Consider the following 25918-nt stretch of genomic DNA (forward strand, 5'->3'; position numbering starts at 1 on the left):
GGCATGAAGCAGTATCTCATTGTGGCTTTAATTTTATTTCTCTGATGACTAATGATGTTGAGTGTCTTTTCATGCAGTTACTTGTCAGCTGCATATCTTCTCTAGCGAAGAGTCTAGTCGAATCTTTGCTCATTTTTAAAATTGGTTGTTTTTTCCTTATTATTGAGTTTTGAGAGTTCTTTAAAAATATTATTTTGGATCCAGTCCACCATCAGACATATGATTTACGAATGCTTTCTCCTAATCTAAGGCTTGTTTATTCATTCTCTTAATGATATCTAAGAGCAGAGGTTTTAAATTCAAACAAAAATCCACTGTTTTGTTCTTTTTAATGCGTGTTATCCTTCTTTTATTTCTTCAAGAATCCTAAGGCTGAGACTGCTAATTATCCCTCATTATCTACTATCTCCTTTGTCCATGGTAGCAGAACTCCTGGATTATAACTGGGCACCTGGCTACCTGTAAGAACAGAATACATTTTGGGGTGCCTGGCTGGCTCAGTCAGGGGAGCATACAACTCTTGATTTTGGGGTCATGGGTTAGAGGCCCGTGTTGGGTGTAGAGATTACTAAATAAATAAATAAATAAATAAACTTTAAAAAAAACCAGAATACATTTCTTGGTTTCTCTGTTAGCTACATTCTGGCCAATAGGATGTAGGTAGAAGTGTCATGTGTCAGTCTCCTGAAAACTTCTTCGAAAGACAGCTGATAGATGCCTTTCCACCATGCTACTGCCTGGAATGCAGATGTAATGGCTGGAGTTCTAGCAACCAACTTAAACTATGAGGATAATCCAAGCACTGAGATAGTGATGAGCTGGGGTCGAGCTTGGTTCCCTGAGGGCTTAGTGGGACAGAGCCACAACACCAGACCCAGAATGTATTCATAAAAGAAAATTTAACTCCCATTTAGCTTGAGCCACTGTTATTTAGAATCTCAGTTACTCACAGTCAAACCTATTCCTGATATGGATCCTAAACAGTTATTTTAAATTCATTTTCAGAATATAATTTTCATTTTAGAGTGAATTCACTTGTCATTGATATTCAGAGGCTGTCTTTTTAACATTGTCTTCATTAGTTTTAGCGATTTGGTCTTGGGGCGGGGGGCTTGTCTTTTTTTTTTTTTTTTTTTTTGACTCGCACTGTAATGTTTGGGGGAAAAAAGGGTGAGGATTGGTCAAAGCATGAACTCTCAATGCATCTGGACTAGAAGCCCCTTTGCCCCCTCCACACACACCTTCTTTACCCATATTCTTTCTCTGGATATTCACATCTACCTCCAGACTCTCAACTTGTTCATTACTCACAATCTTCACCTCAAGCCCCAGCTGATAATATAATATCTGACTTCCCATGTGACCTCCCTTTCTGGCTGTCTCAGGGGCACCTCAAACTTACCTCCCACAACGTACGCCCCCAGGCCCCACCCCCACACCTTTTCCTCTCCTACTGTCCTCATTACAGTATCTGAAATCACTATCTACTCAGGTTTCAAAAAGAAAGCCATTCCTACTACCAAAAACCAAAGAATGGCACGCTTCATATGGGTGAACTGTATGGTACGTAAATTATATCTTGAAAAATCTGTTAAAAACAAAAACAAAAACAAAAAGAAAGTTACCCTTCATCCCTTGCTCTCTCAACGCCCCACATCCCATCCAATCTCTCAGCAAGTCCTGCCATCAGATGTCAAAACTGTCCCTCTGGTTCCACTGCGTCCTGCTTCCATGTTGGTCTGAGCCATTAGGTCTCTTCCGGACAACTACAGGAGACTCTAACTCCCTCCCCTGATGGCGCTCTGGACTCTTCACGTTCTTCTCCGAGCAGCGACTGTCATCTTTATGGATGTAAAGCACCTCACGTCACTCACCCAGGATCACCTGCAGCACTTACAATAAGATCTGCCCCCGTGGTCACAGCCTCCAAGGCCCGTGTCTGCGTCCCTCCCCGACGTGGGCCTCCCTCTTCCCCTTCACGGGCTGCGGCCACAGCACCTGACAGTGAGGCTTTACACTGGATGGTTCACTGCCTACGACCTCTTTGCCCCACTCTTAAAAAATTAACAATCACGAAATTTTTCACGCATCCAGAAATTATAAAGAATAATGTGGCCGCCAACAAAAGTGACCTCCAGCCGTATCCATCCCCCACCTCGCTCGCTTCAAGAAAACACCTCGACATAGTTGAAGACCGTCTCTGCCTCCAACTTCACCCTCTCTCTCCAAGGTTAACCACCATCATGAAGCTGGTGGGGAGCCTTCCCATTTTTACTACACAAGGAGTTTTCTAGAAACAGTGTACAGAATGGTTTTGCAGGTTTGTACAATTCACAGATAGCCCAGTGAACATATCCTTTTGTACCTTTTTCCCCCTGACTTTTGCATGACTGGTCCCATCTTATCTTTTGGGTCTCAGTTTCTGTCACCTCCTCCTCCGAAGAAGCTTTTCCTGACCTGAACCTAAAGTAGGCTCTCCCTTGCCACTTCCTGACCTCTGCGTGCCGGCCCCCCACAGCATTATCTCTATGACATCACCTGTCACTTCCTTTTAGAGACCTAATTGCACGGTGCAGTTTTGACATTGATGGTGTTCATTTGTCAGCTTGGCCATTGACTGTCTCCCTCACTGGACCATAAGCTAGTGAAGGCAAAGCACCCGTTCATGATGGTGGCCTGGCCCCGGATCCTCCATACAGCACATGGCACGGGATAGAATCCTGGCTGAACGAATGAATGGTTGGCTGAAGAGCCTTTTAAGGAAAAAGTGAATTAAAGAAAAAAAAAATGATCTAATGTTAATATTTTAGGAAAAAGGAAATGAGTGGTGTGCTGAAGCTGGCTTGCACTGGCTAATGAGAGCAGACTCTGAAATCTTCCAGAATTTCATGAACCAGTTGTTAAACAGCTGTTATTAGAAATTTAATTACATAAACTTACAATTCAAGAAATGATATTTTGAAGGTAATAAATACTCAACGCTTACCACTTCCTAATTACCTTCTATTTTACTATCATCGGTGTTCTTGAGGGAAATGGCCATCTATTGTGTCTGCACAGTAGAAATGCTATGGAATAGTTGCTAGGGCCTGTCTCTTCCCACCACCCGGTTCAGTGACTTCACGCTGGAACCTTGAAATCGGCCACAGTGGGAGCATATACACCATGGAAATCGGCTCGCGTCGCCCACCCCCAACCATCACCACGGTGACTAGCGTGTGTTTGTATGTGCACAGAAAGTCTGGGAAACACAATTTGAGCTCTCAACCCTGGTTACCTCTAGAGGAAAACGAAAGAAGAAAGCAAGATGAGGGTTTTGCTTTATTTGTCTAGGTATGAGGCTACACTGCCTTTGTAGTTTAAAATTCTCAGATAGACCAAAAGAGAAAACATGCAGCTCAGGCTCTGCCCCCCACCATCCACACCCCAACAGTCTCCCCAGATGGTGCCCCAGTCCTCAGGGACCTTCCCCTGGAACTTCATAGAACCCTGTACTTTATCATAATATAAATCCCCCTATGTTATCATTTTCTGATTGCTCCTCTCTTTCCTGGGGAAAAAGAAAAGCATCTCTAAGCCCTGCAGCCAGTAACAGGAGGACCCAGCAGGTATAGTTAAGAGCCATGGAGCCAGAGGAATCAGCTAGAATTTCAGCTTCACCATTTATAAGTGAGTGGCCTTGGCCTCCACCGGCCTTGCCTCAGCTTCCACATCTGTAAAATGGGGTAAAGGCCAGCCCTCGCAGCCCTGCCGTAATGACTCACGTGGGAGGCACTCAGTAGACAGTTGTCATTAGCATTTTGGTCATGACCGTAATCACAATCTCTGGTCGCTTAATGAAGAAACTAATTGTTAGCTATCATTAATTCTGGGCAGTCGGAGTTGTTGTGATCTGCCTTTTTAGGGCTTCCACTGGGCAGAGAGGCGCTGGTGGGAGCTGGGAGGGATGCGGGGACTGCCTCAGGCCTCTGATGCTGGCTCAGATCTGGAGGTTTGCTGAGGGATGGTTCTGGCCTTATCTTTCCCACCAAGCAGGATTTTCTCAAACCAAGCATTCATTCATTCACTTAACAGATACCACTGAGGCAGTAGCTACAGTGTCCAGCTCTGCGGATAAAATGATGACCCAGGGAGACAATAATGTCTTTGCTCTCAGAAAACTTCACAGTCCAGGGAGCCACAGAAGAGAGACCACTGTGACAGCCCGTGGGCAGCACGGCGGCAGGCAAATCTGTGGAAAGGGGAACTCAGAGCTGAAGCCGGGATCTGGGAGTCAGTTGAGGACCTTCCTGGGAAATGTGGAATCTAAGAGGAGGTCTTGGAGAAGAGGAAGGTGAGGGCATTCTGGGCAGAAGGAGTAGGAGCGGGCAGGATGACACAGAGCTTACAGATCACGTCACATGTCACTGAGAAGCCCAGGCCACCCTGAGTAGACAGCAGGTTGTGGGCCTCCAGTCCTGAGACGGAGATGGTCCAGGAATGGTCAGCCAGGGCCAAAGGCTCGGGACCAAGCCCGCAGAAGGCTGGTCTCCCAGTGTCTCCCTCACCTTATCCTGCAAGGTCAACTCCTTGGCCCCTCCAAACCCAGTACTTCTAGGACCCTCCTGGGCTCTGAACCCTGTGCCGTGATGACAGCCTAGGCCTGACTGAAGAAGGGTGGCCGGCACGGTAAGGGGGTCCCTTAGCCCGGAGAAGAAGAGGCGAGAGGAAGCAGAGCCGTCATCAAATGTGGGAAGGACCACCACGTGGGGGGAGTGGGGGGCCAGGACAACTTACGGGGGCACAGGCCTGAATGAGTATTCTTGCGAGGTGGTGTCTTCACTCTGTCCTCAACGACCTCTAATATTCTGTCTAAAACTCGGATTGTATGATTCTATGTGGACAGAGCCTCAGGAAATAATATAAAACCTGAGTCTGGGCCCCCATATGGATCAGGGTGCTATTTCCAACCGTGCTAATGATTAACAAAGACATCAGTAACAAAATGCCAGTGGCTACCATTCAAAAAGCCATTTCAAGGGCACCTGGGTGGCTCAGTGGACCACTGAGTCCAATCAGTGGACTCTTGATTTCGGCTCAGGTCAGTGGGATGGAGCCCCGTGGGATCGAGTCCTGCATCAGCCTCCATGCTCAGCGCGGAGTCTGCTTGAGATTCTCTCTCTCCCTCTCCCTCTGCCCCTCCTCGCCCCGCTCGCGTGCAAGAGTGTGTTTTCTCTTTAAAATAAATAAGTAAATCTTTTTTAAAAAGATATAGCCAGTTTAAAAACAAAAACAAACCAAATTTCACTGTGCCATGGACTCTGACACACAGTTTCATGGATTCTCACAACTCTGTGAACTAGCTACGATCATGATTCCCATTTTGTGGATTAGGAAATGAAGGTTCAGGGCCACTAGGTTATTTGCCTGGGGCCACAGAAGAAATGTGTGGTGAAGCCAGAGTTTGTTCAAACTCCCGTCCCTGCTGGTAAAGCCCCTCTCTTAAGCACTCTGCAGAGAGATGGGCGTTATCCCTAAGCTCCTTCTAATGACCCCGTCAGAATCAACCAGGAAAGTCCTGGGGACCCCTCAGAATTTCCAGTTATGCTGAGGGCTTGAGCAGATTTGCTATGTGAGGATCTGCATCTTAATACAGAGGAACATTCTGCTTGGTGGCAGGACGTCCACTGCTGTCAAGGGTTCGCTGTTGGGCCCCTCTGAATGGTGCTATCACCGGATGCTGCAGAGATTAGATTTTCAAAAAACCTGATTTGCTTGCAACTTTCCAGGAACCCATGGAATCCATAAAGCATTCTGATTTTCAGCCCTGCACCTCTTCTTGGAGCAAAGCAGTTACAAAAATGATTTATGAAGCTATTCACAGTTGACAAAGCACTTCTGCACATCTCAGATGCTCCTCCCAGAATCCCAGGAGGCAGACAGCAAACGCCTCTGTTCTCCAGCCACTTCCCAATCTAGCAAACTGAAATGGCAGAGCGAAAAAGAGGCCGGCCCGAACCTGAACTTGAACTGAACACTTGGGTTGGAAGGGGGGCCTCTGAGGTTATTTAGGCCCTGGCCTCCTAGCCTGGTGTCTACAGATGGGCTCTGGCAAGGCAGAGAGGAGGTCCCTTAAAATGTGTACAGCACTTTGGGAATATTGGTATATGAGTATAACTTCCTAGGTGACTCCAGCTGCTCAAGAATCAGATCTAACCCGCCCTCACCCCCTTTTAAGAGATAACGGAATTGATGCCTCCTCTTATTGTTCTAAAACTCTTTCATTAAATTTCAAAAAAAGGCCTGGAGACCTGGTAAATGAGGCGTGTTTACATACAATCCCAAATTCCACATCCGGGTTTTACATACTGTAGTATCACTCACCATGCCCATGCGATGCCAACTGGAGACAATAAAGAGATCTGCGATCTGCTCCTCACTTGCTATGCACCTGCAGGCAACCAGCCTCAAGACTCACAACTCACAAGGGTATGTTCCAATAGACAGTGGATCCCCATGTTATGCAGAAGAAATCCAGCACTCTGAGAGAGTAAGTGCCTAGCCCCAAGACGCACGTCCCTTAAGCGGTAGGAATGTCTGAGTCCAGAGCCCCATAACCAGCTCAGACAGCTCTTCCCCACTCAAGTCCACTCGAGGTCCCCCTGGCCTTGTTACCAGCCTCAGGACCAACTACCCCCTACCCTGGACACACTCAACCTCAATAAATCTGCCTCTTGGTGAAACCAGTGGGTCGAGCCCTTGGGCAAAAGGACTGGAGTAGCAGCGATGTGAGAAAGGGTCCTGTGGCCAGAGGGAAAGTAAATAGAAACAAACTTTAAATATGCTTCAGATGTCAAGGGTCTTCCAGGTTAACCGGTCAGAGGGAGGCAGCTGACAGGGCTGATGTGGAAAGCACCCGCTGAGTGGTCCGCAACACAAGCAGCACCTCCGTCCCCCATAATCAGAGAAAGGAACAAGACAGAGTCAGAAAAAAAAAAAAAAAAAAGCAGAGAACAAAGCAAAGCTCCAGACCGACACAGCATCTCATACCCACGAGGATGGCTAGAATCAAAACATTGGCTAACAGCAAGTGTTGACAGGGATGAGGAGGGACCTGCCCTCACAGACGGCTGGTGGGGATGCAAAATGGTCCAGGTGCTCTGGGACACGGTCTGGCAGGTCCTCAGATGATTAAACACAGAGTTCATTAACATGGAGTTCACTGGGCGCCTGGGTGGCTCAGTTGGTTAAGCGACTGCCTTCGGCTCAGGTCATGATCCTGGAGTCCCGGGATCGAGTCCCGCATCGGGCTCCCTGCTCGGCAGGGAGTCTGCTTCTCCCTCTGACCCTCCCCCTCTCATGCTCTCTCATTCTCTCTCTCAAATAAATAAATAAATAAAATCTTTAAAAACAAACAAACAAACAAACAAAAAAACATGGAGTTCACTAACCCAGCAATTCACTCCTCGGGAGATGCCCAAGAGAAAACATGTCTACACAGGAACGTTGCACACCAACGTTTATAGTGGCTTTGTTCAGAAGAGCCAAAAGATCGAAACAACCCAACTGTCCATCGACAGGTAAATCGAGGAACAAAATGTGTTGTGTCCATGCAATGGAGTCAAAAGGCCACAAAAAGGAACAATAATGCTACACACCCAGGGCTAACCTGCCCCAGCATGGGTGTACCTGGAAAACATCAAGCTAAGTGCAAGAAGCCAGTCACAAAGGGCCACGTACTCATTCATATGAATTCACGGATCCCCTATGATCTAAACAGGGAAATCTCCAGAGACAGAGTAAATCAGTGGTTCCTGAGGGCTGGAAGGGAGAGGGGGGAGGGGGCGAGTTCGGATGACACTAAAGATAGAGTTTCTTCCAAGGTGATGAGTGTGTTCTACCACTGATGGTGGGTGGTGGCTGCATACAGCGGGGAATATACTAAACACACTCAATTACACACTTCAAATGGGTGAAATATGTTGTATGTGACTATATCGCAATAAAGTGGTTTTAAGAAATCTGCCAAGGGGCACCTGGGTGGCTCAGTCGGTTAAACGTCCGACTCTTGATTTTCGGCTCGGGTCGTGAGCTCAGGGACCTGGGATCGAGGCCCAAGACAAAATGGGCGCTCAGTGGGGAGTCTGCTTGTCTCCCTCTCTCTCTGCTCCTCCCCCCACTTGCGTGCTTGCTTGCTCACTCTCTCAAATAAATAAGTAAAATCTTAAAAAAAAAAAAAAAGAAATCTGCCCAATATTCATCAGACAAGGAAAAGGAAACCATGTTATACTATCTGCTTGAAAAGTACTCCCTAGAGAAACAGGAATTTCCGTGTGAGTGGGAAGACGAAGGGGATGGCATGTGGGCATTCACATATGGGGCTGGAGATGAGGAGCTGGAGCTTTGGTTAGAAGTCCTGACCCCACGATTAGCTGCATGGCCTTGGACGAGTAATCTGGCCCTTGAAGCCCCAGTTTCCCCATCTGGACAAAGGGGGAGACGTACACCTGTCCGCTAGTATGGCTGTGAGGATACAGAGCTACGGCACACAAATCCTTTAGTGCCCAACGAACAGCAACAATTTGGTGGCTGTTAGAGGTATTGCTGTCTGCCAAGCCTCACTAGCTTTTGCTGAGGACTCCCCGGGGGTTTAAGGCTGCTGAATCGGGCTCCAACAAGACCTGTCCTAAAGGAATTTTTGAACACCAGAAGACCCAAGTCCCCTATTATTAAAGCCAGGAAGTTCACTAGAAATTAGTGTCTCTCAAAACGAGGGTTTTTGGATATGTTCTCGAGATCCAAAAGCTCGCTCTAAGAATTTTTAATTCAGTGTTTTCATTAAAAAAATTAATATACGGGAATCACGAGGAGATTTCCGTCCCAAAGAGTACTGTGCTTGTAACTCGGTTGGCACCTGTGGTTGACTGAATTCTTGGTCCCGGTTCCCGACCCTCCCCATGGGCCTTGGTCATGTGATTCCGCACTGGGCTCTCTCTTACAGGTGGCCAGTACTTCTTCTCCTTGACCTTGGCTTCAGCCGTGTGACTTATCTGGCCAATAGGATGTTAGCACACACCAAGCAAGCAAAGACTGGAAATGTGCCTGCGAGGGTGGGTTTGCCTCTGGGGCCTCTGCCTTGACCGGGAGAAGAGCTTCCCCAGGGAGCCCCTGCTCCTTCGGCCTGGGCCCAGAGCATGGAGCAGACCTGGCTCCACAGTGAGGCGAAAAGCTCGCCCCGTGGCTTGCGGCCCAGCCTCACCCAGCGAAATCAGCCCCCCACGGGCTACCAGCAGACACCCCAGGCTAACTGAGGAACTGCAGATGGGCCAGCAGATACATGAGCAAGCATGCGAGATTGCAGTTCTACGCCGCGGGTCAGCAAACTATGGCCTGCAAGGGAATCCAGCCCACACTGGTGTTGGACGGCCTACCAGCGAAGAACGGTTTGTGCGTTTCTTAGTGGTTGGAAATAAACCGAGGGAAGAATATTTCATCTTGTGAAAGGTATATGGAATTCAAATTTCGGCATCCATAAACAGTTTTACTAGAACACACCACACCCGACTATTCTCTCGCTACAAGGGCAGAACTGAGGATGACATCTAGGGTCCACGGAGCCTAAAATATTTACGATCTGGCCCTTTACACAAAAAGTGTGCAACCCCAGTTCGATGCCACGAATTTGGAGGTAGCTTGCTGACAGCACAGCTGACCAGAAAACACCACTTACTGCTATCTGCCGTGAGCTAGAGAAAGAAGGGCAAATGCAAACTTAATAAGCACAGGGTGCATTCTGGCAAAGAAAAGGGTAGGGAATAGGTGCACTAAAAGATTCCCTAGTGTTTCAAATAGAGACAAACGAAGAAAATACAGGGGTCACCCGATAAACAGCAATTTTGTTCCAGTGAATGTGTCATCTGACACATTATACTGATTTCATTCATTTGAATTAAGTTGGTTGGTCTCCTGCTCATTTTATATTTGTAAGTCTGCCTTGCGTAGCTGTAGCTGTTTAAGAGCTAGAAGAAATGTTGTTTCATCTACATCTATGGCCTATACCTTTTCAAGTAACACTAACATGAGATTAATGTAACAGTGGGACACTGCTCCCCGCCTCCCCAACGCCAACATTAAAAGTCACCTGACCAACAGGTACAGGAAAAGGTGCTCAACTTCACCGGCCACGAGGGAAATGCAGATCAAAACCACAATGAGCTACCCGCTCAGGCCTTTAAGAACGGCTAACATCAAGGCGACCAGGGAGATCAAGCGCCGGCCAGGAGGATGTGGAGTGAAGGGAACTGAGCGCTGCTCTGGGAATGTACACGGACGCAGCCACCACGGAAAATAGCATGGGCTTCCTCAAAAACTTAAAAATAGAACTACCATGTGATCCAGCAATTCCACGTCTGGGTATATTTATCAGAAAGAAACAGGGCGTGGGCGCCTGGGTGGCTCAGTCGGTTAAGCGACTGCCTTCGGCTCAGCTCATGATCCCAGGGTCCTGGGATGGAGCCCCATGTCTGGCTCCTGGCTCGGCTGGGAGCCTGCTTCTCCCTTTCCCTCTGCCTCTCCCCTGCTCATGCTCTCTCTCTCTCTCTGTATCTTTGTCTCAAATGAATAAATAAAATCTTAAAAAAAAAAAAAACAAAAACACAACGTGAAAAGTTACGTGCACCCCCGTGTTCACTGCAGCGTTATTTACAATAGCCAAGATGTGGAGACAAGCCAGGTGTCCCATGGCAGATAAAGGGATGGAGAAGATGTGGTAGAGATATACAACGGAGTAGTATTCATTCATGAAAAAGAAGGAGATCTTGCCACTTGCAATGACACGGATGGACCTTCACTGCATGATGCTAAGTCAAATAAGTACAAAGACAAACACTGTATGATCTCACTTATATGTGGACTCTAAAAAAGAAAAACACCAAAAGCTGAACTCCTCGATATGGAGAAGAGATTGGCGGTTGCCAGAGGCAGAGGGTGGGGAGTGGGGAGTGAAGATGATCAAAGTGAAATAAGTAAGCCCTGGGTATGTAACATACAGATTAGTGACTATGGTCATCATATACTTAAAAAGTCACCTCAATAGGACACAGGGGAGAAACGCCACCACAGAAGAAGTGCTGAGAAGACAAGGAAAGGTGAAGGTCAAGTTAGGAGCTCCTTTACACTGGAAATACTGGGCCAATCCTAAAGAGTTTTTCATGCTCTTCTATTCCAAAATAATAGATTTTGAGAACAACAGCTCCAGCCAAAATTGGTTCACCAGCATAGTACATATTTGCGGGGAATCTTTGGCTCGGTTTGTGATTCATAACCAAATGACCAGCATTTGTCAAATAGTTATACAAGGCAAGCCCATTTGATGCTTCTGATCTTAAGAGGAATCTTAAGATTGACGTACATATTTTTATTCCTGGAAAAGCTGATATTGAATTGATAGTGTTTTAAGGATCCATCACATCTTAGAACATGAGAAAAGCAACTCTTTTCTGGCATCATCTTCCACTCTTCCTTCTAAGCACACTCTGTACTTCCACTATCCCCTATCATCTTTTCCCCCTCAACATCACCCGTGCTCCCTGCTGCAACTCATCCCTCAAAACCTAGTTCAGGCCTAGAAGCAAGGAGACCCCAGTAGCCGTGCACACACTTAGTGCCCAGGGATATAGAGTTCTGCACACCATTTCCACTAAAGCAAATTAGGGCTCCTGGGAGAGATGCCTCGAACATCTTTTTGCACCAGAAAGTAAGAGAAGTATGAAAATAATGACAAGGAGCCAGTCTGAATGGGCTCCTGCTGGCCAAATCTAGGGCAATTTAAACATCAGAATGAATAATGACAAGAATGGACTAGAACACACGGAAGAAAAAAAAAGATTCAAGAGTCCATCCTCATGCTAAAAATAACTTTAAAAATGAGGGATGGGGTGGAGGAGAAAGTTGAGCACCTTTCTCTTTCTTTTTTTTTTTGGCAGAAGGATGTCATGTAGTAAATGTAGAATGTAAATCATTTTAAACTATGAATAATAATTGATGATGCAGGCAAGAATCATCAACAGTAATGCTAAAACCACTGGGTAAAAGATAAGACAAACTGACCTCACATGCTTCCTGCTATCTACAGGGACAAAGACACAACATCCTTTGTGCCAAAAAGCTACAATCTGAATCTATCATGAGGAAACAATCAGGCAAACCTAAACTGTGCAACATTCTGCAAACAACTGCCCAGGACTTCTCCAAAGAATCAATATCCTGAGAGAGGAAAAAAACGACGCAGGGGAGCTGTTCTAGAATAAAGGAGACTAATGAGACATGACAATTAAATGCAGCGTGTGATGCTTGAGTGGGTCCTGGATGGGGGACAGACTGTAAAGGCCACTTCCCCAGGGCCACTGGGAAGATGTGAATATGGATTGCAGTTGAGACAGTATCATATTCACGGTTAAATTTCCTCCATGTAGTAATTCTATTGTGGGGACATAGGACAGGGGTCAGCAAACTACTGCTTGCAGTTCAAATGCAGCCCCCTACCTGCTTTTATACAGCTGGTGTTGGCATTTTTTTTAATGATTACAAAAAAGCTTTTTCATATTAATTTCATGTATACGATTTTATGTATGAAATGTAGATGAAATGTGAATTGCATTTGAAATTATGTGATGCTCACATTTGGCTTTCATAAATAAAGTTTTATTGGAACACAGCTGCACTCGTTCATTCCCGTACCGTCTCTGGTGGATTTTGCCCTGCAACAGCAGAGTGGTGTAGTGATGGAGAGCGCGTGGCCCATAAAGGCTGATGTCTAGAACCATCTCTCAAGCAGCTCAGAACACAAAACAGAACAAAACAAAACAAAAAAGAACGTGTGTGTGCGTGCACGCGCCTGTCGGTATATCCAGAGAGAGATCCAAGCAACTGTTTTAAAATGTTAGCAATGGGTAAGTTAGGTGCAGGGTGTGTGGGTGTTTCTTATACTATCCTGATAACTTTTCCACAGAGTCTGAAGATTTTAAAATAAAGAGTTAATAGAAATGAGCAAACAAGCATGGAAAGTATCTGCTCATACGTACACAAACACACACACAAGCCAACCTGTCTCAAATGTTCCTTCTTTTCTTCCTGGACAAGCCCGTTATTCGTCCCAGACAAGCCTGTTATTTTTGCCTTCTCTGAGCTCTCCCCAACTTGCTGACACCTGCCTGCTCCGACTGACATCTCGCAACATTGCAACGGTCTGCCTCTACTTCCCTCTATCCCCACTATCCCTTGGGGGTTTTCAGCCTCTGTCCTGGAGGCTGTGTCACGAGCTTCGGCACGTCCAATTTCAAGTTTCAAAATAAATCTCCATTTGACCACGGAACTTGAAATGAAAAACACTGGAAATACCACTTCACCTCGGGTCCCCCCAGAACAGCAGGAGTCTCGCAGGTGGAGGGGCTGACCGACAGCAGGTGAACAATGCCACCATACGGCGTCCACATTATAAGGACCCCCGGGGAAATCTCCCATCCAGTGTCAGTACCCAGAAGGGCAGACTCCCCAGGAGCTAACTAGGGACTTTCTGCGACATGGACACTTCTGGAACTGGGAGCTGACCAGGCCTGCCTTTTCCCCAGCGGCTGCCAGATTTGGAACCCCTATAGCTAAAAGCGCATACATGGGTCATTATGGTCTGCAATTTTAGCCTCATTCCTGGCTCTGCTTAGGGTCTCCACCCTTGCTTTTCTTTCTTCTGTCTCTCCAAGTTTTAATATGCTATGATGTTCTATTTTATGTGTCCTGCTAGGCTACCCTAAATCCCTTCTGGAACAAGACCGAGTCTAAACGAGAAATGTAAATAGACACCCTGTGCTGGCCTCCTCTTTCTTCCTCCCGTTACCAAACCACACGACTGCCTGCCCTCCCAAACACCTCAGGCCTGCAGCATCGTCACTGGCTGCCAGTGGCTGAGGGTGGCCTGGCAACCCTGGCAAGGATTTCTGGGATTTATCATTCCCAATAAGATGAGAAGGCAGAGGAAGGGAACATTTCTTTTCTAAGCAGCCAGAGATGAGGGCAAAACTCTGGCAGAGGAGGCCAGGCCGTGGAGAGTTGCGAAGCGGACATGGCCACCGGGTCCCTCTAAATGCAGGCCCTGGCCCCTGGGACCAGCTTTCCTCTGGCTTGAGGGGAGACAGAGAGGGAACCAGTGCTGGGCAGAAAGGATGAGTAGAATAAAGTCAACCGAGGCCAGCAGGGAGATATAGGGGAGATAAGGAAGGAAGGAGGAGAAGGCCCAGGAGGCAGAACCGAGAGGGTGGGCTCTGGAGTTGAGACTGCCGGGTTGGAACCCCGGCTCAGCTACTCATTAGGTGTTTAGCTTTGTGCAGAATGACTTCCCTCTCCAGGTCTCAGTTTTCTCAGCAGTACGATGGGTAGAATAGTTTCTACTTCACGGGGGGATCAAATGAGATCATGCTGTCAAGTGCTGAGCACAGACCCAGAAACATCGTAAGTGCTCAAGAAACGGGAACTGGTGCTTATCCTTAGCTCCACCGTTATTTCTACTGGAGTAGAGTGTACACACTGAGGCGTTGTAGAAGGAAACGTGTTGTGCTGGATGAAGGCCAGAGCTTTTGAAGGCAAGCAGAAGGTCAAGAAAGGACATCGAGTATGGCTCTGAGACAGGATTTGACAAATGAATGCAGTTTACCGGGGATATGATGCTTCCAGATCGTGGTCCAAAATCAGTGCTGCAGTTCACCCCACCTTTCCGCCCCCCCTGCGTTCAACCAACCTCATTGCTGCTTTTCCCCATCAGAAACCCTGACTGAGGACACATGCGCACACGAGCTCGCGCAGGCGCGCGCGCACACACACACACACACACACACACACGCGCGGGTCCTGCTTTCTTGAGCCATTTTGCACATCTGTTCTCTCAGGGGCTTCAACGCCTCTCACTTCTCTGGATCACAAAGGTCAGAGCCTCCACATGGTCCCGCGACCTCCAGCCACTCCGTCCCCGCACCCATCCACATGTCACAGCTCACAGCTCCAAGGCCCTAGGAAGGAACCTCCAACGGAGCAATAGGGCTGGCCCCTGGGCCCTGAACTGCAGGCCACGCCCACTCTCGACTGGTAGAGCTGGTCTATGACCAGGCTGCAAACTCCAGGGATTCCTCCTCTCCCTTTTCTCCAGACCCCAGCCCCATGCCGGGCCCACATACTCGGGCAAGCTGCCTGCTTTCGAGAGGCTAAGTTTGCCCAGCTGGGCTGTCCCAAGGTGTAGGTTCTTGTGGGCAGGGGAGGGAGCACAGCCCTAGATTTTCGCCTCTGCTGAACTTCTACCCATCCCTTCAAGACCCACCTCCAATCTGCCCAGTCAAAATCCACTCCCCTCCTTCCTGGCCCTACAGCCTTGTACAAGTACTATAACCACCAGCAGCCGACACCCTGCCTCGGTTTACTTGGTTACTTGCTTACTTGGTTGGGAACAGGCCTCCTCACCTCCCATCCTTAAAGCCTGGCATCGTGGAGAAGCCACGGTCTACCATGTGTCAGCCGCAGGAGGTGGGGATCACGTGCTTAACCTCTTCAGTCCCGGGTTCCCTCATCGGAACCAGGAGGCCAGCAACCTTCGCCTGCAGAGCTGTCAGAGGGGGAACGTGGCACGCGGCTGGCCTAGAATCATTGCTCACAGCAGCCAGACTTCTAAAACAAGCCATCCGGGGCGCCTGGGTGGCTCAGTCGTTGGGCGTCTGCCTTCGGCTCGGGTCGTGATCCCAGGGTCCTGGGATCGAGCCCCGCATCGGGCTCCCTGCTCCGCGGGAAGCCTGCTTCTCCCTCTCCCACTCTCCCTGCTTGTGTTCCCTCTCTCGCTGTGTCTCTCTCTGTCCAATAAATGAATAAAGTCTTAAAAAAAAAATAAAAAAAAATAAAACAAGCCATCCACCCTTACTGGCTCTCTCCTCACCTCCCATGCACACCTCCATCCCCAGCAGCATGGCTTCCATCTCGAAACTGCCCGTGGCCAGGGCACACAGCCCCGTGCCCTGCGCAAGCCCAGCAGCGCTCAGTCCTCCTACTTCTCTGCCTCCAGGCCCCCACCGCCCATCCCTTCCTAGGGCCTCAGCTGCATGTATTCACGTGCTTCGTGTCCCTTACGCCCAGACCCCTGTCCTCGGCTGACCTGCATGCGCCGGCGTGCCCCTGGACAGCCCACCTGCGCGTCTCGTGGGCACAGGCAGCACAGGCACTTGCAGCTCGCTCACCCCACCTGGACTCACCTTCACGCTCATGTTAGCAGATGTCCCCCCTCAGACACACAAGCGCACGGCATTCACTTCCTATCACTTCTTAACAAACTGCCACAACACCGTGGCTTCAACGCCGCCCGTTTATTATCTCACAGTTCCGGAGATCAGGAGTCCTACAAATCAAGGTGTCGGCAGGGCTGAGTTCCTTCTGGAGGCTAGCGGCAAGATTCTCCTTCCTTGCCTTTTCTAGCTCCTAGAGGCTGCCTGCGTTCCTTGGCTCCTGGCTCCCTCCTCTATCTTCAAGGCCAGCGGGATAACATCTTCCCATCTTTTCTGAGTCTGACTCTCTTGCCTCCCTCTTATAAAAATGCTTGTAATTCCAAGGGGCCCACCCTGATAATCCAAGATAATCTCCCTATCTCAAGAACCTTAATGTAATCCCCTCTCGAGAGTCCCTTTGGCCATAGACGAGGACATATACACGGGATCCAGGGCTTAGGACATGGCCATCCTCAGGGGGGTCATGATTAGGCCTACTGTACTTCCCTCCCTCCAACTGCTCTGAGCCTCTAGGATATCCCTCCAGTGACAGAAAAGATGTTGACCCACCTCCCTTCCGTAGGCAACGTCTCCGTCTGAACCTTCTCGGTGATAGAACAGCTTGTCCACCACGCCTCATCGCTCCTCTAGCTTCAACTAGCCCTCCAGGAGGACCCCCAACCAGGTTTTTCAAGGAAGTTAACGTCTTTCTCTGAACAAAGCTCCCTGCCCCCCATGTCTGCCTGCAGCCATCCCCTCCCAACTCCTGTCTCTCCTCCACTGATCTCACCCAGCTCTACTGGTCACCCGGGTTCTAAGAGCGTTCCCGTCTGGCCACTCTCTCGAAGGGCTTCACCACAGCACCATTGGCCACTGAGGCCGGACCATTCTTTGTTGTATGAGGCTGTCGCGTGCATTATGAAAGGTTCAGCAGCATCCCCGGCCTCTGCTTCTAGATGCCAGTAGCAGATCCGCCCCCCCCCCCCCCCGTTGTGACGGCCAAAAATGTTTCCAGACGGTACCAGACATCAGGGGCAGCGCGGGGGAGCCAAGGGCCCCAGGTCGAGAACCACTGTCTGACAGGAACAGTTCTTGCTAAGGTGGCCAGTGACTTCCCCGGCACTAAATCCGACGGACACTTCTGAGCCCTTCTCTTGTTGGCTGTTCTGGCCTCCCCACCTCTCGGGCTGCAATTCCTGTCAACCTTGCAGGATCACGCTCCCCTCCTGGACTGCTAACGGCTGACGTTCCTCAAAGCTTCCCCCAGGCCCTCTCCACCTCTCGTTCACCTGTCCTCCCTGGCGGCTGCCCTCCACACCCCCGGCCCCAGGGACCCCTGTACACAGGTGACTCAGGCGGTGACACCTCCAAACCTGCTCTCTAAGCTCCGCACCCATGTAGCTAACTGCCCAGTTGACAGGGCCATTGGGGACCTTGCCATCACTCCCAACTCAGCGAGTCCAAAACCAGGATGGGGATCTTGCCCTCCGCCTAGGCCCCGCCCTGCATTCCACTTCTCAGAGATACCTTCCTGACCTGCTGAGAGCGGAACACTGAAGGACTTGTTCTGGCCAATTCCCTCTCCCTTACCTAGGCCGATCAATCTGTTTCCAGAGATCACTCTTGCTCATGCTGAAAGAGGTCACAAACCAGTTCACCTGTCTCCATGTCGCCACCCCACCCTAGCTCAAGCCTCCACTGTCACCGATGTAGAGAACGACTGTAGCCCTCTAACTGGGCTGCGGGTATCCATTCTCCACCAATGCCCCCACCCCTGATCTGTTCGTCAGGCTGCAGCCAAAGTCACCCTTTCAAAACATAAACGAAACTTCTCATTGTCCTTAAAGAGCAAAAGTCCCAGTTTGGTCTACTGGGCCCTATACATCCAAGCTTCTGTCTCCCCCTCCCAGCCCCTGTGTTTGCTGCACTCCAGGCACAATGACCTTCTTCTAGTTATGCAAACGTGCCATCTTCTCTCCTGCCACAGGGCCTTTGCACATGCTGTTCTGTCCATCTGGTAGGTATTCTCTCCCCTCAATCACAGCTCCACCATCAGGAAGCCTTCCTTGACTTCTGGCCACATCAGTTCCTCTGACTGTTCCCTTTTCTCCTAGCCTCACTGTCTCTTCATCACCTGAGTCATGATTTTACATTTACTTATCTTATTCTTTGATTCGTTCCAGCTTCCCCACAATAAGCTCTATGAGGGCAGGACTGATGTCTGACCTAGCCCATCGCTCTATCTCCAAGGCCAGTTCAATGCTTAGCACAAAGAAGCCCCACAAGAAGGGTTTAATTAATGACTAATGAATGATCTTGTTACTCCCTAGCCCAACTTTCTCTACTGGCCCCACCTTCCTCCATCTCTGTTCAAGCTTGACTCCTGAGAGTCGAGAGTCATCCCTAACAATCCTTCCTCTTCAGATCTTTACAAACTCTCTTTCTCATTTCCACATCCCATCCATTAATAAATCTCAGAGATTCTCCTTCCTAAGTCTCTTGCAAATGTGCCTGCCTCTAGCACCTGAGTTGAAACCAGCATCTTTTCTGACCTGAGCCCCCCACCCAGGCCTCCTACCCATCCCAGTTCTCCATTCTGCAACCTAACCTCCCCATTCTGCAAGGCCTCTGCCTGGCCCGCTTCAGTGGCTTCCCCTGGCCCGCAGGATGCACTTACCCTGACTTATGAAACGTAGCGTGATCTGCCCCTGCCTCCTTCTCTGCTGATTTCTCACCACGCTGACTGGGGCTCATGGCTAGCACCACACCGGACCTGTTGGACTTTCTCTCACTCGGCTGCTCTGTGTGCCTACAGCATTCTTCCGTGCCCCATCCCCCAACTGCTACTCATTCCTCAAGTCTCGAGCTGAAGGAAATCCTGCCCAAGCCCCTCAAGTAGGCCAATGGCAACAATTCTAATAGCTGATATTCACCGCATGCTTCCCGAAGGCAGGCACGGATCTAAAAACTTCATAGTATGGACCTATTTCGTCTCCACCATCAACTATGATAATTCTGTTACAGAACAGGCACAGAGAAGTTAAATGATTCATCGAAGGTCACATTTGATAGTAAATAGCAAAGCGGACTGACATAATGAACTTGGGCTCTAGGCCCCAGATCCCCGAGCACCACGAACACCACCATCTCCCTCTGCTCCTAGAGTGTCCTGTCCTCCCCACTTCCGTAGCAATGATCACATGTGCACGTACCTGTCCAGTACCTGTTCTCCCCACCAGACCGTCCACTCCCTGAGAGCAGGGGCCATGTTCTCCGGCACCCAGCCCAGCACCCGGCATCACTGCTCTTTGGGCTGAATGCCATGCTCTGCATTCCCACAGCCCCCAGACCCAAGTCACCCACTCCACAGGAGGGCCCGGGTCAACCCTTTGTAAATGCCACAGAATGGCCCGCCAGACACACACACACACACACACACACACACACACACACACACACACGAACATTCACGGGGAAATCGCCCTGAGTTCTTCCCTTCCTGGCTGGCTGGCCATGGGCTCCCTAGGGCCCCACCACCGATTCTGCCGCCCCAGCCAGATGGGCCCCTCAGCATGGCCCTCAGCCACCCAGGGTGGCAAGCCACTCAGCCAGGGCAAGGGGATAGCGAGATCCGTCATCCCAGCATCCCGGAGTGATGGCAGAAAAGCTCTCGGGGCCAGACTGGGCCAGCGTATGGCTCCCCCTGCTGGTCTCCTTCCACGCTCGCTAGCACCCTCTCCCGCGGCGCAGGCCAGGGAACACTCACCAGCCAGGAGAAGCAGCCAGCTGATTTGTCCTGGGTGGAGATCTGCCCCTCATAGGGGCCGAAGATGTGGCCCTTGGGGATGACCTCATTTATGCATCGCACGTCATTCTCCCCACTGGCTTCCTTGACCACCTCCATGCCCTGCGGGATGGTGAGGGCAGCCCTGTCTGGGATGCCCACGGGCACTGGCGTGTCGGACACAAACACTGGGGGACCGTGGTTCGGGCACTCATCCACAAAGTACTCCTGGCAGGACTCGCAGACTGAAGGGACGGAAAGAGCGAGAGAGCCTCAGTTGCTGCAGGGAGGCAGGACGCCCACGGCGGAGGCTGAGGGGCTTCAGGGAGGCCCACCCTGAGGACGGCATCGAGCAGTGAAGAGTACACTGCGTGGTACCCACGAGTCCTGGCCCTGGCTCCACCCCAGCCAGCCACAGGCCCCCGAGTCTTCAGTGGTAAAAACCCATTACCCTCCCTGGGGGCTCAACGGACAGGCCCGCCAATGCGGAGGAGACCAGGAGCTCCCTTTGTTTTAAGTTTACAGCGCAGCTTTGGAGTCAGATGGGTCTGGGTTGGAACTGCAACTGTGTGCATCTGAGGTCTGTGGGACCCGAGGCAGGGCCCTTAGCCCCCACCAAGCCCCGGTATCCTCACCTGGAAGATGGGACCAATAAGAGCCACCTCAGTGGTTCAGGGTGAGGGTTAACGGAAGCCTGGACCCGTGTCTGATACATCATAGGCGAGTGCCTATCATTAGTCTTAGGCTGCAAATTCCCTAAGCAGAGGTGGGGTGGGGGAGGGGGGCGGGAGCAGGGTGAAGGGGTGAAGGTAGGAGAAAGCCAGGAACAGCCCCAGGCTCCACTTACACCAGAAGTCCACTTGCTGGAAGCTTTTGGGCATGATGAGCTCACGCTTTCCCTTCAGTTTCTTGGGCTCCATTTCCATGGTTGAGGGGTCTGGTCTCCTAGAGCTGGCCAGGCCAGGGGCCAGGAAAGGAAGCAAAGAAGCCATCAGAGAGTGGGAGGCTGGTGGACAGAGAAGCTGAGGACCCGGCCAGGAGGCCACGGGGACTCGGGGATGCGGGGCGGGTGGAGGAGTCCCAGCTGGGCTGCCTGCTCAGTGCAGGGGACCGTGAAAAGGTAGGAGTTCTGAGACCTGGGCCTAGGCCTTCTAGGGCCACTGCGTGGGTTCTTCTAGTCTTCTAGAGACTGCGCTCGCTCATGTCTGCTCCCAGGAGCTGCCCAGAGCAGGTGAAGGACGGTGGGCCAGGAGTGGGAACTCTCCCCAGGGCGTCCAACCAACCCAGCCCCGAGATTCCCCACTTCTCCCTCTCTTGCCCCCACACAAGGGCCTCACCAGGGCTGGCCATACTCCTGGTCTCGGAGTGGTGAGCAGACCTCGGTCTTCACCACGGTCACCATATCCCCCACGGCCGCCTTGGTCTGCGCCAGGCACTCCTTCATGTTGTCAGTCATTCTGTCCTGGGGACGCGAAGGCGGGTCCAGCACAGGAAGAGGATCAAAGAGACAGGGGAAGAAGGGTGAGTGTCAGAGAGGGCAAGCGGGGGTCCAGTGGAGTCTGGTTACCCTCCCTGCCATCCCCAGAGGAAGCGCCTGAGAACAGAGACAACAAAAACAGCTGTAGCCCGGCCAAGAGGAAATGCCATTTCTATCCCGGGCTGGTCCTGGGGACGACTGGAGCCACCAGCCCCACGGGGTCAGAGGCCGACGCGCAGCTCAGGCCAGGGGGCAAGACTGGATAGCACCGCCTGGACCCCAAGACCAAAGGGCAAAGGGTATGAGGAATCCACAGGAGTCTCCGCACAAGAGTCTGCAATGGGGAGCAGGGGAGGGACGACTCAAGTCCAGCTGGGGCCAAGGGGGACTGGCAGATGAAACGGGCCCCTCAGCGCCCCGTCGCGCAGCCCCCTCACCCAGAGGCTGCCAGGGAATGCAGCCAGGCCCGCTTTGCCAGCTCAGGGCAGGTAGAGGCGGGGCCTGGGGGTCCTGGTGCGGGTCGGCGGCCAGCCTTGACTCCAAACCCCACCCGCTCTGTCTAGGGGAGTCTCCCCAGCCCGCCGCTTACCGCCCTCCTCCACCACCGCGCCGGGCTTCAGCCCCTCCCTCGGCACCCCGGGTTCCTCATGCCAAGCCCAGGGACACTCTTCGGGCCAGGGTGGCGCGCGGCTCTGGCTGGGACCGCGCTCGCGGCCCGGGACTGGGCGAACAGCGTGTGTGACTCACTACCCGGGGCCCCGCTGGCCACACCCCTGCTCCTCGGCTAATCAGCCCCCTGCTCCCCACCGGGGCCCCAAAGCCGGCGGCGGCTGGGAGGGGTGCGGGGAAACACGACGGCCTGCCCCCTCCTCGGAGCCGGCGGGGCCGGGGGGCGCGCGGAGGGGGGCCGGGGCTGCCCGGGCGGGCCGAGCCGCCCCGCCCCGGCCCCCCCCGCCCCCGCAGCCCCGCGGAGCTTCCCGCCCGCGTGTCCGGCGGGGAAAGTGTGAGGTCCCGCGGCCGGGCGCAGGGGCGGCGCGGGGGGCCGGGGAGGGCGCGGGCCGCTCTCTCCCTCTCACCAACCTTCCCGGCGGGGAGCTCCCTGCCCTGCCCGGCCCGGCCCTGCCCAGCGCCGCCCCCCGCCCGCCAGGCCCGGCATTCCTTGCGGGGGCATGTGGCTTCTTGCCGGCCCCGGGGGCACGCAGTTGGCTGGCGGCCGGGAGGGGGGCGCGCGGGGAGCGGGAGGGAGAGGGCGCCCGGGAGGGGCGGCGGCTGGGGGCCCGCCGGGGGGGGGGGGGCCCAGCCCCCCCCGAGGGCCGGGGGGCGCCGGGCGGGCGTCTGGGGTGGCGGGGACCACGGGGGATGGGGGCGGGGCCGGGCCGGGCCCGGAGCGGGCAGGCGTGCGGAGCGGGTCGGCGACGTGCGCGGGCGGCCCCCCGCGCTCCCTCCCTGCGGCCGCAGAGGACTCGGCGTGGCTTCGGCGGGGCCTGTGGCGAACGGGGCGACACCACCGATCCCTGCCCGCCGGGCGCGCCGCACGCCGCCCCTTTCCCACCTGCGCGGTCCAGGGTGGGAACCGGGCGCCTGCAGCGGTGGGGGGTGGGAGGGGGCACCGACCTCCTGGCCCACGGAATGGCCCCCAGCGGCCACCGGTCAGGGAACAGGGGTTGAGGTCACCGAGGCAGGAACATAGGGCAGGAAGATGTGGAGGGACTCCCCCAAGGTCACGCAGTCCATTCCTGATGGAATCCAGACTGGAGCCTGGGGCCTGCTCTGAGTAAACTGGAAACAGGAGAACCCCCAGATTCAAGCATTATGTTTCAGGTCTGGTTCACCTCCATGCCACACTCTCAGCCCAACTTCTTCCAGAAGGATCACCAGGATCACCCTGGGGTGGGATCAGGCCAGGTGGCGACAAGGTCCTATGGATTTGTAAAGGATCATTGAACACTTCTTCCCAGAGGAGCACTTCTCTCTCAGATGGGCAGCATTCACATACAACACATCCTGAGGTAGTTAAGTCTGGTTGTTAGAGGCCTAGGTCCCCAAAGGGGCACTGCCTATGTTCAAATCCCAGTGATTGGCTGTGTGACCCCTGGCAGGTGTTAGGGACTGAAAGTTTGTGTGCTCTCCCACCCCAATTCATATGTTGATGTACTAACCCCTAATGTGACTATATTTGGAGACAGGGCCTGTGAGGAGGTGATAAAGGTTAAATGAGGTCATAAGGGTGGAGCCCTAATCCAAAAGGAAGAGACACCAGAGCAGTCGTGCTCTCTCTCTCTCTCCACCAGGTTGAGGACGAGACAGGCATCAGTGTGCAAACCAGGAAGAGAACCAGCAACCCGGTTCCTCCCCGGGAACCGAATTGGCTTGCACCTTGTTCTTGGACTTCCAGCCTCCGAAATTGTGAGAAATAAATCTTGTTTAGGCCACCCCATCTATGGCATTTTGTTAGGGCAGCCTGAGCCGACTGAGACAGCGGGTTATCCAGCTTCTCTATGCTCCCATTTGTTCATCTGCAAAATGTGGCCCACGTTAGATTCTATCACAGACATTGCCATATGGAAATGGACGAAGATGAGTTTGGAGGGGTTAGGCACGGTCTCTTGCATATCTGCACATGAAGAAAGCTGATCAGGAAGGTGGGTATGAGTGACCTCATTAAGGGGTGGCTCTGAATTCTCTTCATTGGATTGGATTTGGTTTTTTTTAGTCAATCATTTGCAGACTCTGGCACTTTATTAGAAAAAGACTGCTTGGACCATTTTGCATTTCTCCTGCTCTGGCCCCTCCATCCTTCACCAGCACGCCCTCCCCCTGCCCCCCCCCCCGCCACATCCACCCTGCCATGGCACCTGTGAACTTGCTGTGTCCTCTACTCTGAGCACACCTGAAAAACTCCTACAGATCCTTCAGCCCTCACTGTTGTTCCCCACTCCACCCCCACCATAATACCCTCTCCAGCCCCATGTCCCTTTCCTTATGGCACTTGTCACCCTTAGAACGGTCTTTTGTTAGCATGATTATTTGATCAATACCTGTTTCCCATAATAGATGATAAGTTCCATGAGGGCAGGCACTTTTGCTCACCACTGAATAGCCAGGTGCCTGGTACCAGGGCAGAAGTAGTGAAAGACAAGCAACTCGCCAGGGCATAAACTTTAAGGAGACACCCCCTCTTGGGTTCTGCACTTGCAGGAATGGCACCTGAAAGTGAACGCGTCCTTGAATTTGGCACCTTAGCTGCCTTCTTGCCTCACCCTAGTCTCAGCCTTGCCTAGCACATAGTGCATTCTCAATATTTACCAAATGAATGACCAAATGACCCATGTCGCAATTCACCACCCCCTTTAATAGGTCCTGCTGGCCCCACTGAGAATCTCAACTCTTAAAGAGATCTCAGAAGGGAAGACAGGGTGGGTGGGTTATTGTTTTGAATCCTCTTCTCTTCGGGGTGCTCTCAGTGATCTTGGCCGGTGGGTTGTCCGGTGGGTGGCCCGGTGGGTGAGGCTGGCTTTGAGAGGCAGTGAGGTGCAGCAGAGAGTGTGATGGGTTAGACTCATGAGTCCTGGACCTGAACGTGACAGGAAGTCATAGAGTGTATGCTGTGAGCATGCGCACATCACTTAAACTCGCCAGGCCTTAGTGTCTTCCTTGGTAAAGTGGAAATCGTCATAATTGCCAGGTAATCCCCAGGAGGAAAAATGAGGTAAAGGCTGGGGCGAGGTCTTGGCAAGAGCCAGTGCTGTGGGTCTGTAAAGGATATCAGTATTAAAGCTGGCCGCCCAGAGGCAAGGGGTGAGCAGGAAGAAGATGCGGGGGCGGGGGGGGGCACAAAAAGAGGAAGGGAATGAGGGAAAAGAAGTAGTTAGAGAATAAAGGATGGAGGAGAAGAGGGAGAGAAGGGAGGGAGAGCGAAGAAAAGAGACAAGGAGCCACTTTTCTAAGTCTTAAACGGAAAACCATCCCCTCTAAGAAAAGCATTCATTTGTATCTCAAAGTAGAGATGTCTACCGGCCATTTCCTTTCATGTCTTATTTTTCATTTACATTCCACCTTCATCACGTGAAAGAATCGTGATGACTTGAAACACAAACACATAATGCTCAACAGAGATTTCATGGAGAGAGATTGATGCCAATTATACCAAGAATCTGTTGTAAGATGGCTAGTGATCTAGCCACCTGTTCAGTTCTGAGCTTCCTGGCAGCTAGAGCAAGAAGGGAAATACGATGGGTTACAGAGTACTCAGTATTTGACACTTACTTACTGACTGCACAGTTAAGTTCTCCATTCTTGGAAGAGTCCAGCTGCCTGGTGAACCAGAACCCAGCCTCACTCGCATGACTGATGGGCTTTACAACTCCCTTCTGCGTCTGTACTGAAGGC

At 51.8% G+C, this 25918-nt stretch overlaps 1 protein-coding gene across 2 annotated transcripts in view; it reads right to left on the bottom strand.

The window, feature by feature from the left end:
• PRDM11 (PR/SET domain 11) overlaps positions 1–21509 on the bottom strand; it is a 46321-nt gene extending 24812 nt beyond the window's left edge. For both annotated transcript variants that reach the window (XM_021684767.1, XM_044919501.1), the window contains exons 1-3: positions 21390–21509; positions 20900–21003; positions 20035–20297 (exon numbers count right to left, since the gene is read on the bottom strand). In XM_021684767.1, the coding sequence (XP_021540442.1) occupies positions 20035–20297; positions 20900–21003; positions 21390–21508 (486 nt within the window). In that variant the 5' untranslated portion in view covers position 21509. The remainder of the gene's footprint in view (positions 1–20034; positions 20298–20899; positions 21004–21389) is intronic.
• Between the last annotated feature and the right edge of the window lie 4409 nt (positions 21510–25918).

The sequence above is a fragment of the Neomonachus schauinslandi genome, chromosome 11, assembly GCF_002201575.2.
Source record: "Neomonachus schauinslandi chromosome 11, ASM220157v2, whole genome shotgun sequence".
Lineage (NCBI taxonomy): Eukaryota > Metazoa > Chordata > Mammalia > Carnivora > Phocidae > Neomonachus > Neomonachus schauinslandi.